Below are 13877 nucleotides of genomic sequence, written 5' to 3'. Positions count from 1 at the left end.
CCAACTTCCACGTCAGGTTCCAGAATATTGGTCTGCCCTTGTGATTCTTGATCCAACTGCTTTTGTACATTTATAAGGTTGTATGACCTTGAGATAATGAAAATATACACCAAAAAAGCTTATTTTCCTGGGGGAAAATTTTTTTTGTCATAGTTTACACATTGGCTTTTGTTTCTTTCTAGCTTCATTATGTTCACAGTACTCCTGGGGGTTCAGGTTCTGCAAATCCACCTGTGGTCAGCACAGTCTACGCGTACATTGGTACTCCACCTGCCCAGCGCCAAATTGCTGCGCTGGTTTGGCGCCTAGGACCCACTCACTTCTTGGAAGAAGTTTTACCTTCTTCAAGTGTTACCACCATTTATGAGCTAGGACCAAATTATGTTGGAAGCTTTCAGGCTGTATGTATACCATGTGAGTAACTTATGTTTTCTTCTTAAAGTTGTATAAAACTGAACTCCTACAGTGTAGATGCATGAATTAAGTGCATGCGTGTATATAAGGTTATACATTGTTTCTCTAAAAAGAAAAAAGGGACTTCTTTTCCACTTTTCTTAACATGATGCTGTTGACCACTCACTCCTCTTCATAGTGTTCTCCTCCACCAATCATAGTGTACTTCCCTGATTTTTGTCTTTCCTACCTGATCACTAATTTTCCAGCTTCTCTTATTGGTTCTAAGATGTTGGTGTACATTCTCAGTAAGAGTCCAACCTCAGCCTTCTCTTTCTATAATTTCTCCTATTACATGAAGCAGTTTAAAGTGTACCCAGAAAACACACACGTATTCTTCATGTTTGAGCAGTTAACATCAGTTTTTCTCATCCCTTTATTCCTGCTGTTCACTTCCTGTTATCCTTTCTCCCTAAAAGAATTTATAATTAAAGGAACTGATGTGAAGCTGGAGTTCCTTTGTAGTATTCTTTTCAAATAATATCTTCCATTTCCTTTTTCTCATTCTACCAAAGTTCATAGAAGTTAGGACAAGTATATTGTAAATGGTAATAATCCTATGGCTAAGTAATTTGTCTTTCACTCATGCTCTTGATTTAGATAGCACTATAATAGCTAACACTTACTAAGCACTTAACATGTGCCAGATAAGTTAATACGCATGAAGGACATAGCTATTCTGAGCCTTTCACATTCATCTCCTCAAAATACTGGGAGTTAGGTACTGTTCCTATCATTCCTGTTTTACAGATGAGGAAACTGAGGCATAGGGATATATATATAGTTCACAGAGCTTTTTTGTTTAATCCTCACCTGAGAATATATTTATTGATTTTAGAGCAAGAGGAAGGAAGAGAAAGAAAAGGGAAGGAGAGAGTGAGAAATATTGATGTGAGAGAGAGACATCGATTGGTTGCATCCCATACACACCCCTGCTGGGATTGAGCCTGCCACAACCTTTTGGTGTATGGGATGACACTCCAACCAACAGAGGCACCCAACCACGGCTGTCACACAGCTTTTAAGTGATGTAGCAGAGATTTGGACTTAAGCCATACAGCACCAAAACTTGTATTCTTAATACTCTGCTATGCTGTATAAGAATACAGAGAGGCATAAATAAGGGTTCTCATTGGGGAAGAGGCCTAGCACTACAGAGCTCTTGGGCATTCCACTCATTTTAATTCTCATTTCCTTTGAACCTACGGGAAGTGTTTTATGATTTGTTTGGTAACAATTAACACTCTTCCTTTACATTATGCTATATGTTAAGCATATTTTCAGAGTAAAACTTGAAGTATAAAGCTCTGTGGCTACATGATTTTCCTGATTTTCTTGTTAAAGAAATAAATGAAGAGCTGAAAATTAAGGTTTTTCAGTTTAGCTCCGTTCCACTTTAAAAATTTTTCAAGTCTGCCAAATTAAAAATTAAAAAAATACTTATTAGAATAATGATTTTGAAATGGGTTATTTTTCTTTTAAAGGTAAAGATGCAAAATCAGAAGGCATAGTCCCATCTCCTGTGGTGTTAGTACCAGAGGAAAAGGTATCATTTGGCCTCTGTGCACTCTCTGTGTCTTCCCTAACAGTGGCAAGAATCCGGAAGGTATACAACAAGTTGGACAGCAAAGCCATCGCTAAGCAGGTAAGCAGAATGATTTCCCAGTAAGCTGTGGCTGATTCTGTAAAGATGTGTCAGAACCTCATTACAAGTCCAACCCAAGGATGTAGGGTTGCTGAAAACAGTGCCTTTCATGTATTGTTTATATTTGGTTTCTTTGGCTTTGAATTTAAGCCAAAACATGTTTAGATATTAGCTTAATTTGGGAAAGTAAGAATTGTCTTCTAACTGCATGGTTTATATTCTTATTGGTAATTTGAGAAATTGAACCTAGAAAACTAAAGAACACAATTGCTGTTTCTAAGACTACAACTTAAGGTTTTTCTGGATCACCTACTGTGTGCATTATTTTGTTCAGTACACAGCAGTGGATAAAAAGAAAAGTCATGCCTTTATGGTTTTTACATTCTCATGGAAGAGAGAGACAATAGTAACTTGTCTCTCTAATAAACTAATGATAGACTATGTTAGAAGGGAAAGAGTGCTGTGCAGAAAAACAAAGAAGGGAAGGAGTAAGAGATAAGATTAAGTTTTAAATAGGATGGTCAGGGCAGGCCTGACCGAGATGGTGAAATTTGAACAGATTCGGAAAAAGATGCGGCAGCAACCAGTGAGAATATGGGGAATGGATGGGATGTAAGTGTAGGGTGGGGATGTAGTATGTTCCGGAAATACAAACGCTAAAGCCATGAGGAAAGTGCATGCCTACCACAGAGGCACATGTGACTAGAGCATAGTGAGAGTAGGCTTGGGCTGCAGGAAAGGAACTCCAGGAGGTAATGGGGATTCTATTGTTTAGGCACTTGTGAAGGTGTTGGCTTTAACTGAGTGAAGTAGAAAGCATTGTACGGTTCCAGACACAGGAATGAAATATTACAACTTTTTAACCAGGATTACTATGACTTCTATTGAGAATAAATTGAAGGGAGACAAAGGTAGAAGTAGGGAGACCAGTTTTGAGGCCAGTGCGATAATAATTTATGTGAGAGATGACGGTGGTCAGAACTGGGGTGATAGCAGTAGCCATCAGCAGATCTGAAGTACATTTTGAAGATCGAGCTTAGACTTCTTTATGATAGGTTGGCTGTTAATTGTGAGAGAAAGAGAGGAGTCAAGGATAACTCCCAGGTTTTTTTGCTCTAACAATGAGGGAAATGGGGTCATTTTTTCTGATTTGGAGAAAACTACAGGAAGAGTAATTTGGGGGTGTGAGGGGATATTGAGAATTGTATTTTGGAAAAGTTTGAGAAGCATATCAAACATCGTAGAGGAGCTATCAGAGACATTGGACATAGGAATCTGGCATTGAGGGGAGGGGTTTGAGTGTCCTGGATGTTCATAGATGCTGTTCAAAGCCATGAGAATAGGTACATTCGCCAAACTGCAGATGTAGACAGAAAAGAGGAAAGGTTTTCAGAGTGAGACCTGGATATTCCTGTGTTATGGAGTTGGAGAGATGAAGAAGAACCAGCCAAGAAAACTGAAGAATAGCAGCCAGCAAGAAAGGAGGAAAGCTAAGAGGACTGACCATTGGGTTTCATAAGCTGGGTTTTCTCAGTGTGCTTCACCAGCTGTTCTGGTTGACAAGGGGAGATAAAGCCCAAGGGGAAAGGAATTGAGACTTGGAAGGCAGGGATTTGGGAACAGTAATTATTGACAACTCTTGTGCAGAGGTTTGTCTGTGAATATATTTACTGTCTTCTAAGGAACACAAACTGTACACAAGTTTGGTTCTATAGGCATCAATAAAATTAAAGTCTTAGGATTATATGTGCTTGAAAGCATGTTGTGTATGTGTGTGTGCACACACAATTGACCACTCCTTTAACTGTGTTTATAAGGTCGTGGATAATTTATGTGACGTTTACTTGGGTATGGAGTAAAGCTAATTATGGTCACTTGTTAGAAATACTGTGCAGCAGTATCAGAACCTTTAAACCACAATTGAGTTTCATTCAAAAAGACCCCTGAAGCTGTGTTTCCCAAGACCCCTTCACCATCTTCTTCTCAGTAGCTAACTTTCTGTGAATTCACACAGTTGTGAAAGTATTTGCACATTAAAAATGAGAAATAAAGAAGGCTTATGTTTTTAAGAGTAGAGAGAAAAATATGTATCATCAATCATTTCTTTTTTTTTTTCTCTTCCAATCAAAATGTTAGTACTGAAATCCTGCCATTTGCACCATCGTGGATGGACCTAGAGGGTATCATGCTAAGTGAACTAAGTCAGAGAGAGAGAGACAAGTACCACATTATTTTACTTATATGTTGAATTTTTTTAAAAAATCAAAACAAATGAATAAACAGAACAAAAACAGACTCATAGAGACAGCAAACACGCAGATGTTCGCTGCATGGGTGAGGGGGGATGAGTGAAAAAAGTGAAAGGGAATATAGTCAATAACAGTGTGATGACTTTGCACAGTGACAGATGGCTATTGGATTTAGTGTAGTGAGCAACCGTAAGTTAGGTAAATGTCAAGTCGTTGTACACCTGAAACTAATATAGTATTGTGTGTCAGCTGTACTTCAATTTAAATTTAAAAAATATTCAGACTGTTCTTCTAGAGTTACGTTTCCTTTTCCTTTCCCATTCTTCAGTTAGGCATTTCCTCCCATGAAAACGCCACTCCTGTCAAGTTGATACACAATTCCGCAGGGCATCTTAATGGACCTGCACGGACAGTTGGGGCTACTCTGATTGGATACTTGGGTGAGTAATTATCTCTGTTGTTCCAAACTGCTTTATTTACCTTCAGATCTGCATTCACTTTCCTCACTTAAGGGGTGATTCATCTCTACAGTGCTGACCTGTACTGTTTTTGCAGTATTTAGAGACTAATGTAATTATCTCAAGCTCCAGTCCGCTTAAAAAAATTATAACCTCTATAAAATCCCATTAACTTTTCCTCTCTCGTCAGCACTGATGAGCACTGACTACATACTTCTGTATAATTTCAAGGTAAATGTTACAGTACATTTAGGGACAGATGTCAGTAAAGGCTTAAAAATATTGATGGTTGTGCCAAGATTTGATGCAGCCATGGTGGCACTCATGAGTGCTTCCATTATTTGGAAATGAGCTAGAAATAAGAGCTTCAGAGTGAAAACACTGGGAATCCAATTCTTATAAAAGTCAGAACTGATAGGAATTCTGTAGAGCTGTGTACCTGATGTCTGCTTAAAGAGAGTTGATTATTCTTTGGTTAGATAGTGTTTTGAGACATAATCCAACCAAGCCTTCCAAAATTTAGAGCCAGTGATTATATATTTTAATGTGTACATCAGCTCATAATGTTGGTTTTCTTTTAGGTTAACAAGAACAGTTAATGAGCTAGCATTGTGCCAGCCAGAACCCTACCTGTTTAGCAGTCCTTTTGAATGTTTATTATGCCAATGATGTGCACATAACATTGTTCTTCTTTTCTGATCAAGTTGCATTGATAAACCAGTTTCCTTTATGCTGCAGCACATGGTGGTTTCTTTGTCAAATCAGCAAATCCTTACTGAGCTCTGCTCTATGTCCTCAGCAAAATGACAGCAGCACTGGGGTATAGCAGAGAGAGCAGTGACAGAGTTCAGAGATCTGGCATTATGCCAGGCATTTGTGTTCTGTGGACCTCAGTTTCCTTACCTACAAACTCATGATACAGGCCCTATTTTACCTTAGAAGGTAGTTTTCAAAACCCAGTGCTATAGGTATGAAAGTATTGTGAATACTGCAAAGCACATAGAAATATAAAATGCTTATTAGTTTTATTATTAAAAACCTCAATCTTGATCAGATGGCAAACAACAATCAGTGACTTTTTAAAAAAACATTAGGAATGTAGATGTCAATTTTTTTTTTTTTTATGACAAAAAGTTAGTTCCAGTACTGTGTTTCCACACAATTATGCTCTTCTGGGATCACTGTTGGACTCTGCTCGGATTACATAACTGGGAGAAGCCCTGAGCAATGGTCAGTAATGTGATTTGCATGGCTTATCTGTAGAGAATATGTCATCCTTGCAAGGATGGCCTCTCCATCCCGTTGCCCAGTTAACAGAGGTACAGTGCTTTTGCTCTCCTCAAGTTTATTCCCCAACAGTTCCTTGTGAGGCATTCTTATTTCTCTCAGAAATGCATTCCCAGCACCTCTTTTGAGTCTTAGGTTTCCCAAAGCCATGTAGAAACATTTGTGCTTTCTCTCAAACCCAGCTCCTCTCTCCTTGCTCCTTTACTCCCACACTTCTCTGAGAGTGTAAGTGTTCGTGTTTACTGCCTTCTCCCAAATTCTACCGTGAAGATTTTTTAGAAATTTTATTTTAGGATCCAATAGGGGCTTTTTTAAGTATCGTTTATAATTAATTAAATCTTCTTAAAATGACTTAATTCAGTTCTTGTTTGATTGGGGACTTTGTCTTAATTATTTTTCACTGTCTTTTAATCAGGAGTAAGAACATTTGTCCCTAAGCCTGTTGCCACTACTTTGCAGTACATTGGTGGAGCTGCAGCCATCCTGGGCCTGGTGGCCATGGCTTCTGATGTGGAAGGACTCTATGCAGCAGTCAAGGCCCTGGTTTGTGTGGTCAAGAGTAACCCACTAGCCAGCAAGGAAATGGAAAGAATCAAGGGCTACCAGGTTTGTAACCATAAAGATTTTCTGTCACTTTACTTTTCATAAAAAGAAAATCTGATTTTTTTATTATTCTTATTTTTTCAAACTCTTAAAGAATTATATTACCAAGTAACCTTTAAAAATTAGTAGTTTTTATTAAGTGAGTGTATGAGTTGTTTTCTTTATTGTGGTTTATCCTTGTTCTCCTATCTCATCAAATCCCACTCAGCCTTTAAAGTAGGCCATATTATTTCAGTATAACTTTGATATATTTGAATGTATTTTCAGAACAATGGTTTGATAGTTTGGAATTATTTTTCTTTATGGAAATAAGAATAAAATTAAATAGGGTCATACTACCACCTGCCCTAGAGACTGCCAGATCAGTAATAGATCCAGAGCTCTCCCCATTTTCCTTATCTCCCCCCCATACCCAGTCATCTTTTACCCCCAGTCCCTCACTTGCCTAGAGAAGGTGAGAGCCACCATTAAATAGGTATGCCATTGCTAGTCTTGGACTAAAAATATGCAATGTTCATATATCCACAATCTCTAATAAGTTTAAGCAGAAAGTTACTTGTAAGAAGAGAAACAGGTTTTTGGAGAAGATTAAATCTCTGTGGTGTAAATGAAGTACAAATGCCTTCTCTAGCTTTAACCAGTAGTTGATTGGGAGTGGGTAAACTATTTACTGCATGGGTTTTCTGTAGATTTAATCACACCATTTTGGTAAGTGTTTTGTTTTGCAGAACTCTTATAATGATTCATTGCAGCATTATTTATCATAAAAAAAATAGGAACAACCTAAATGTTGCAGTAGGATGAGAATGACTAAGAATACTGTAACCATTCCATACAACAACATTCAACCTTTTAAAACTGTAATTATGAAAACTATGTTACAAAAGAAAAAATTCTTTTGATACAATGTTATGTACAAAAAATAGAAAATTGTATACCTATGATGACCACAACAGTTTAAAAATTTATATGTGAATGGAAAGGGTTTATGTAAAAGATCATATATATATATCGATATGTATATATTTATGTATACATATATACTATAATTGATTGATAACAAACACTTGGTATTGCTTGCTTTCAGTTGCTGGCAATGCTGCTTAAGAAGAAGCGTTCCCTTCTTAACAGCCATATTCTTCATCTAACTTTTTCCTTGGTGGGAACTGTTGACAGTGGACATGAAACCTCCATCATTCCCAATTCAGCTGCTTTTCAGGACCTACTTTGTGATTTTGAAGTATGTACCTAAATACTAACTGGTAATATGTAATCAATAAACCCATTTCTTATTCTATGTATTGATAGAGTTAACTATTGAACAGTTTTGTCCCTTAGATGTGTTCTATAATTTTATGATGCTCATGTGAATATCATTAGTAAAATATGAAAAATGGGACAGTGATGGGATGCTTTCTCCCCAAGGATGTTAAGTTTCACAGTCAGTATAGAAGCGAAATGGCACAACACACGGACCTCACTCGAGCTGACGTGCTGCTGCCTCTGATGTTACAAAAGGCAGACATATTTTCATCAAATAATTCTCATAGAAACTTTTCCTTAATAAAGAGGACCTAGTTGTAGAATTTGGGTTAATAGTAGCTTCATAGTAAAATAGCATTCATTTTGCCAAAGTGACAGGTTTTTATTTCTGCTGTCTTACTATCATAAACCACTTCTACTCTGTCTTTTCAAGGCAACACTTAATCTTGCATATCCTTTGTCAGTTAAGTTCTTAGTCTTAGCATTGTTTATTCCCATCACTATATATTTTATAAGTACAGGGTGGAGCAGAACTAGGTTTACAGTTGTATGTGAAACACAGAGTTTATTCTTGTATTATTTGTTAATTATTATATAATTTTCTATACGAACAACTGTAAACCTATTTTTGCCCCATCTGTGTATGTATCTGTATCTCCCCCCATGAGACTATAGGCCTTATGAGTGCAGAGATCATACCTAGTTTCTTCTTCCTATTCCTACCATCCGGAATGGTACCTCGTACTTAATATTGCTAACTATAATGTCTAAGCCCTAACTCTTCTTTCTCATAGTAACTGTATGCTCTGTCTTGACAGTTATTTTGAATCTTTCACAAGTAGGCTATGAGCCCTAATTGCTTTGCTGAAACTTTACTTTGAAAGCTTATAGCAGCCTGGCCTTTGTACTCTGTACAATGGACTCAGTTCTCAGTGCCCACAGTTCTCGGTGCATGTAAAGCAGTCTGTTTCCTTCCTGAATCTCCTAGTTCTGTTGCTCCTTTTCAGGCATCACTATCCTGGTTCTAATTTTTCTTACTACTTTCCCCACAATTAATTGTATGGCATGAAATTTTCATTATTTTAGATAAAAGTGTCCAATTTCACACCCTTATTTTTTCTATTTGTTGTTTTTCTTTCCTTTAGATTCTCACCCAGTTCTGCGGCCTCATCTCCAGTTATTTCTCAAATCTAAATCTGTAGCTTGACATCTGAATGCCAGACTTATTTCTGACATCTTGCTCAACATTTTCATTTTTATGTCCCAGCAACACCTTAACTTAACATCTTTCCCCAAATTAGTTCTTTCTTCTAACTTCTGTTTCTATTATTAACAGCACCATTCCCCCAGTCACTGAGGCTTGAAATTGAAAAATCAGCTTCTTGCTTCCTCAGTGTTTATAAACAGTTCAATATCAAGTTGTATAAATTCTGCTTCTATATTTTATACAGTCCACCATTTTTGTTTCTACTGCTATTAACTAATCTAGGTCCTAATCAGTTCTCCTTATCTTGCACCTATTGCTTTCCCTTTCCTCAATCTATCCTATATTTTTTTTATCTCATTCTTTCTCAGACATAATTATATCAGTTATTTAAATAAAAACTTTCAGTGATTTCTCCTTCCTGTACAATTAAGTACACATTTCTCAGCCTGACCCTCAAAGTTCTAAAAACAAACCTCTCATTCTTTCAGCAAATGTCTATTGAGCATCTTTGAACTAGGCATTGTATTAGGTGGTAAGGATGTAAAAATAGAGTTCATGCCTCAAGGCATTTAGTCCATTCATAGCAGCACAATTTACAATAGCCAAGTACTGGAAGCAACCTAAGTGCCCATCAGCAAACGAGTGGATCCAAAAACTATGGTATATTTACACAATGGAATTCTACGCAGCAGAGAGAAAGAAGGAGCTTATACCCTTTGCAACAGCATGGATGAAACTGGAGAGCATTATGCTAAGTGAAATAAGCCAGGCGGTGAGGGACAAATACCATATGATCTCACCTTTAACTGGAACATAAGCAATAGAAGGAAAAAGCAAACAAAATATAACCAGAGACATTGAAGTTAAGAACAATGTAACAATAGCAAGGGCGGGGGTGGGGGGTGGGGGCGGGGACAGTGGGTAGAGGGGATTACAGGAACTACTATAAAGGACACATGAACAAATCCAAGGGAGAGGGGGGAGGGAAGTGGGTTCACCTGGGGTGGGGTGAAGGGATGGGGAGAAAAGGCATACAACTGTAATTAAATAACAATTAAAAAAAATTTTTTTTTTTTAAAAAAAAAAAAGAAGAGAAAAGCAAATCAATAAATAATTTAAAACTTGTGAAAGCACAGAGACAAAGCTATGCAGAAAGAATTATGGGACAGCTAAGGAGACCTGCTTAACCAAGCTTAGCTCCGTTTTTATCTAGTAACTGACATTTAAATCATAGACTGTCTTTAGTTTCAGATTTTTTATTAAAATCTAATACGTAAACCTCAGAACTTTAGGTACTTGACAAATGTTGGCTTTATTTATATTACCTTGCTTACTTTTGGACTTTATATAGCATTCCTAATTACCTCAAACCACAGTTATATATAAGTATATAATTCACCCAATTTTATTAGAACAGCCATTTGACAAATATAAATAAAATAATTGTAATAGCATCAAGCAGTTTCTCTTTTAGTGGTTGTTCTAGAATTTATAATATACATACATGTGTAACAATTTCATCTACACCGTATATTTTACCACTTCACCTACAGTGTAAAAACCATGTGACATATATTTCCATTTTTCCCTCCTATTCCTGGTGTCATTGTTATCAGACATTTTACTCTATTGTTCATAATCCCTACAATACTTTGTATTATTTTAGCTTTAAACAATTATCTTTTAAAGACATTTTAAAAATTATTTTGTATTTTCCCACATATGTAGCCTTCACTGCATCCTTTACTCCTTTGTGTAGCTCCAGACGTCCATCTGGTACAGTTCCTCTGCTTAAAGAACTCACTCTAACGTTTCCTGCAGTGCTGTCTGCTGATAATAAATTCTCTGTCTGAGGAACTCTTCATCTGTTCTTTTTGAAGGCTATTTTTGCATATATACAATAAGTCTCATTGACTTTATTTTCATAAGTTAAAGATATCAGTCACTCCATTGTCATTTTTAGTATCTTCCTCTTGGAATTTGTCGGCTTTTTTAGATTGCGAATTTGTTTTTTCATCAAATTGGAAATTTTTTTAGTCATCATTTCTTTTAACTATTTTTCCTGGTGTCTTCCTCCACCTTCTGGACTCCAATTACACATAACTTGGGTTGCTTGATATTGTCCCAGAGTTGCTAATGCTCTATCTCCTAATTCCTTTTCAGCATTTTTTTACTCATGCTTCATTTTGATTAGTTTGTATTCTTAAGTCTTCAAGTTCACTGAATTTTTTTCTGTAATGTCTAGTTTGCTGTTAGTTTCATCTAGTATATTTTTGTTTTTCATCAGTAGAAGTTTATTTTGGATTTGGTTATCTTCTATTTCCTCAGCATGTTCATATTTTTTATTATGTACTTTAGCATATGGATCACATTTTTAATGGCTTTTTTAAGGTCCTGATAATTTCTTCATCTCTGCCATTTCTGGGCTATTTATAACAATTGATTTTTTTTCCCACTTATGAGTCATGTTTTCCTTTCTGTTTGAGTACTTGGTAAATTTTGATTGCATGATAAATTTTACATTGTTGAGTGCTAGATTTATTTGTATTCCTTTTAAAGAATATTGAACTTTGCTCTGTCATTGCAGTTATCTTGATCCTTTTGAGACATGCTTTTAAGCTTTGTTAGGGTGAACCTAGAAAAACCTTTAGTCTAAAGCTGATTTAGCCCCACACTAAAATATTGCATTTCTGAGACTCTGTCCAATTCCCTATGTATTAGGAAGTCTCTACCATCTGGTTGGTGGGGAGCTCTGTGTGGGTTCCAGGAATTCTTTGGTACACTGTGTTTGCATTGGTTAATTTCAGTTTTGGACCCCACACAAGATTCCAGTCATTCAGTCTTTGTGTTCAGTATTGAGAAAATAATATCCAGTCATTGATTCCAGAGAAACTTTCTATAGACCTTGCCTTTTCAGATGATTACTCTAGTAGGCTGATTTCCATAGGAATTCTTTATTTATAAACAGAAGCAGAAGTCATATATACAAGCAGGTTCTTTAAACGATTTTATTTATTCTAAAAGAAAGGGAAGAGAGGGAGAGAAGGAGAGAAACATTGATGGGAGAAGCATCAATCAATTCCTTCTCATATGCACCCCAACCAGGGACCAGACCCACAACCCAGACATGTGCCCTGACCAGGAATCAAACCAGCGACAGTTTGTTTTGGGGAACGACGCCCAACCAACTGAGCCACCCTGGTCAGGGCTACACAGCAGTTTTAAAGGACTTCACCAAATAAAAAAGTATAATAAAAGTGGTTAATTCAGTTAATGAATGAAATAATTTTTATGTGCTGCATTTGTATTGCAGTGTTTGTTGACTTGGCATTTGGTGTGCTTTTTTAACCTGAAGTATACTACTGTTTATTTTTATTTATAGGTCTGGCTCCATGCACCATATGAACTTCATCTTTCTTTATTTGAACACTTCATTGAACTACTCACGGAATCCAGGTATTAGTTAATACCTGTGTAGTCAGTTGTTTACCTATAGGAGAGAGGAAAGTATAGTGTATGAAGTCTTCTTTCTCTTCCAGTGAGGCTTCAAAGAATGCCAAATTAATGAGGGAATTCCAGCTAATCCCAAAGCTGCTACTGACTCTTCGAGATATGTCTTTATCCCAGCCTACCATTGCTGCTATTAGTAATGTTCTAAGCTTCTTACTGCAAGGTTTTCCCAGCAGCAATGATCTGCTCAGGTAGGGAAAACTTCTGTATTTGTCTGTTTATTAACTGAAAATATCAGTGAGCTTAAAATGAATGAGGTGATTGTAATGGGTTCTTATGTGTACATATATAATACCTGTAATATTAATATTATTCAAGATCTTTGTAAGGTATAGAACACATGCATCTCTCAGTATCTTGCCTTTGTATCGCAAAGCCAATTGTTGCCACTAGTTAATAATATAATCTTGCTGAGAAAAGATGTAGGAAAGAGTCTAATGGGTTGATTTTCCTGGACATAACAGTGTTCGGTGTAGGGATTCTCTGTCCCTCTTCCCCAAGCCCTGTTAACTCCTCTGTGGACAAACACACACACTCCCATAATGAGCATGTGCCTTCTCATTTACATTTATTCACTATTATCCAAAACAGATGATAGGGTTTTTTTTTCGTATGTTCACGAAATGATGTAAGTATTATATGATATAAATATTATTTTGCTGCTAATGTGAATATAGCTTACGGCCTATTTAAGGCTGTAGAAAATGTTCTAACATTTATATGAGAATTCCCATCTTAAATGAAAATGGGAGGAAAAAACTACCTAGCCAAAGTACTTTCCAAGTAGAGAATTGCTTAAACTGGTCTTGGCCGGCACACTTCATGTAATCTTGCAGGCACCGGTGAAATCAGGCCTACTTACTAGAGTATTCCCAGTAAATTAATCTCTAATTTGTGTAACATATAACTCACTCGTGTTTATATTCACTTACCTTGAAAGCATTTTTAAAACTTAATGACAGATTTAAAACTGAAGTTTAAAAATTATTTTTGAGATTGTTGCTATTATTAACAATATTTATTTCAATCTTACCTTGGTACTATAATGACCTCTTTGCTAAAATTATCACTGAAACCTATTAAGCTTTATTTTTCTTTACTTTACAAATTAAGAAACTGAGGCCCAGAAAGGTTAAGGTTGCCAAAGTAACACGATTAAGAACTGGTAAGAGCCAGGATTTTAACCTTAACTAATGTTTCCA

At 36.5% G+C, this 13877-nt stretch overlaps 1 protein-coding gene across 6 annotated transcripts in view; it reads left to right on the top strand.

Annotated features, from left to right (window-relative positions):
- The window catches only part of WDFY3 (WD repeat and FYVE domain containing 3), a 268490-nt gene that overhangs the window by 166386 nt on the left and 88227 nt on the right, over window positions 1–13877 (top strand). For all 6 annotated transcript variants that reach the window (XM_053922587.2, XM_053922591.2, XM_053922589.2 and 3 more), the window contains 7 exons: window positions 183–414; window positions 1938–2098; window positions 4676–4787; window positions 6508–6698; window positions 7783–7935; window positions 12548–12621; window positions 12705–12866. In XM_053922587.2, coding sequence (XP_053778562.1) covers window positions 183–414; window positions 1938–2098; window positions 4676–4787; window positions 6508–6698; window positions 7783–7935; window positions 12548–12621; window positions 12705–12866 — 1085 coding nt within the window. The remainder of the gene's footprint in view (window positions 1–182; window positions 415–1937; window positions 2099–4675; window positions 4788–6507; window positions 6699–7782; window positions 7936–12547; window positions 12622–12704; window positions 12867–13877) is intronic.

The sequence above is a fragment of the Desmodus rotundus genome, chromosome 4 (assembly GCF_022682495.2).
Source record: "Desmodus rotundus isolate HL8 chromosome 4, HLdesRot8A.1, whole genome shotgun sequence".
Classification (NCBI taxonomy): domain Eukaryota; kingdom Metazoa; phylum Chordata; class Mammalia; order Chiroptera; family Phyllostomidae; genus Desmodus; species Desmodus rotundus.
Note: the sequence above shows the minus strand (reverse complement) of the source record. Positions and strands in the feature narration are given on the sequence as shown.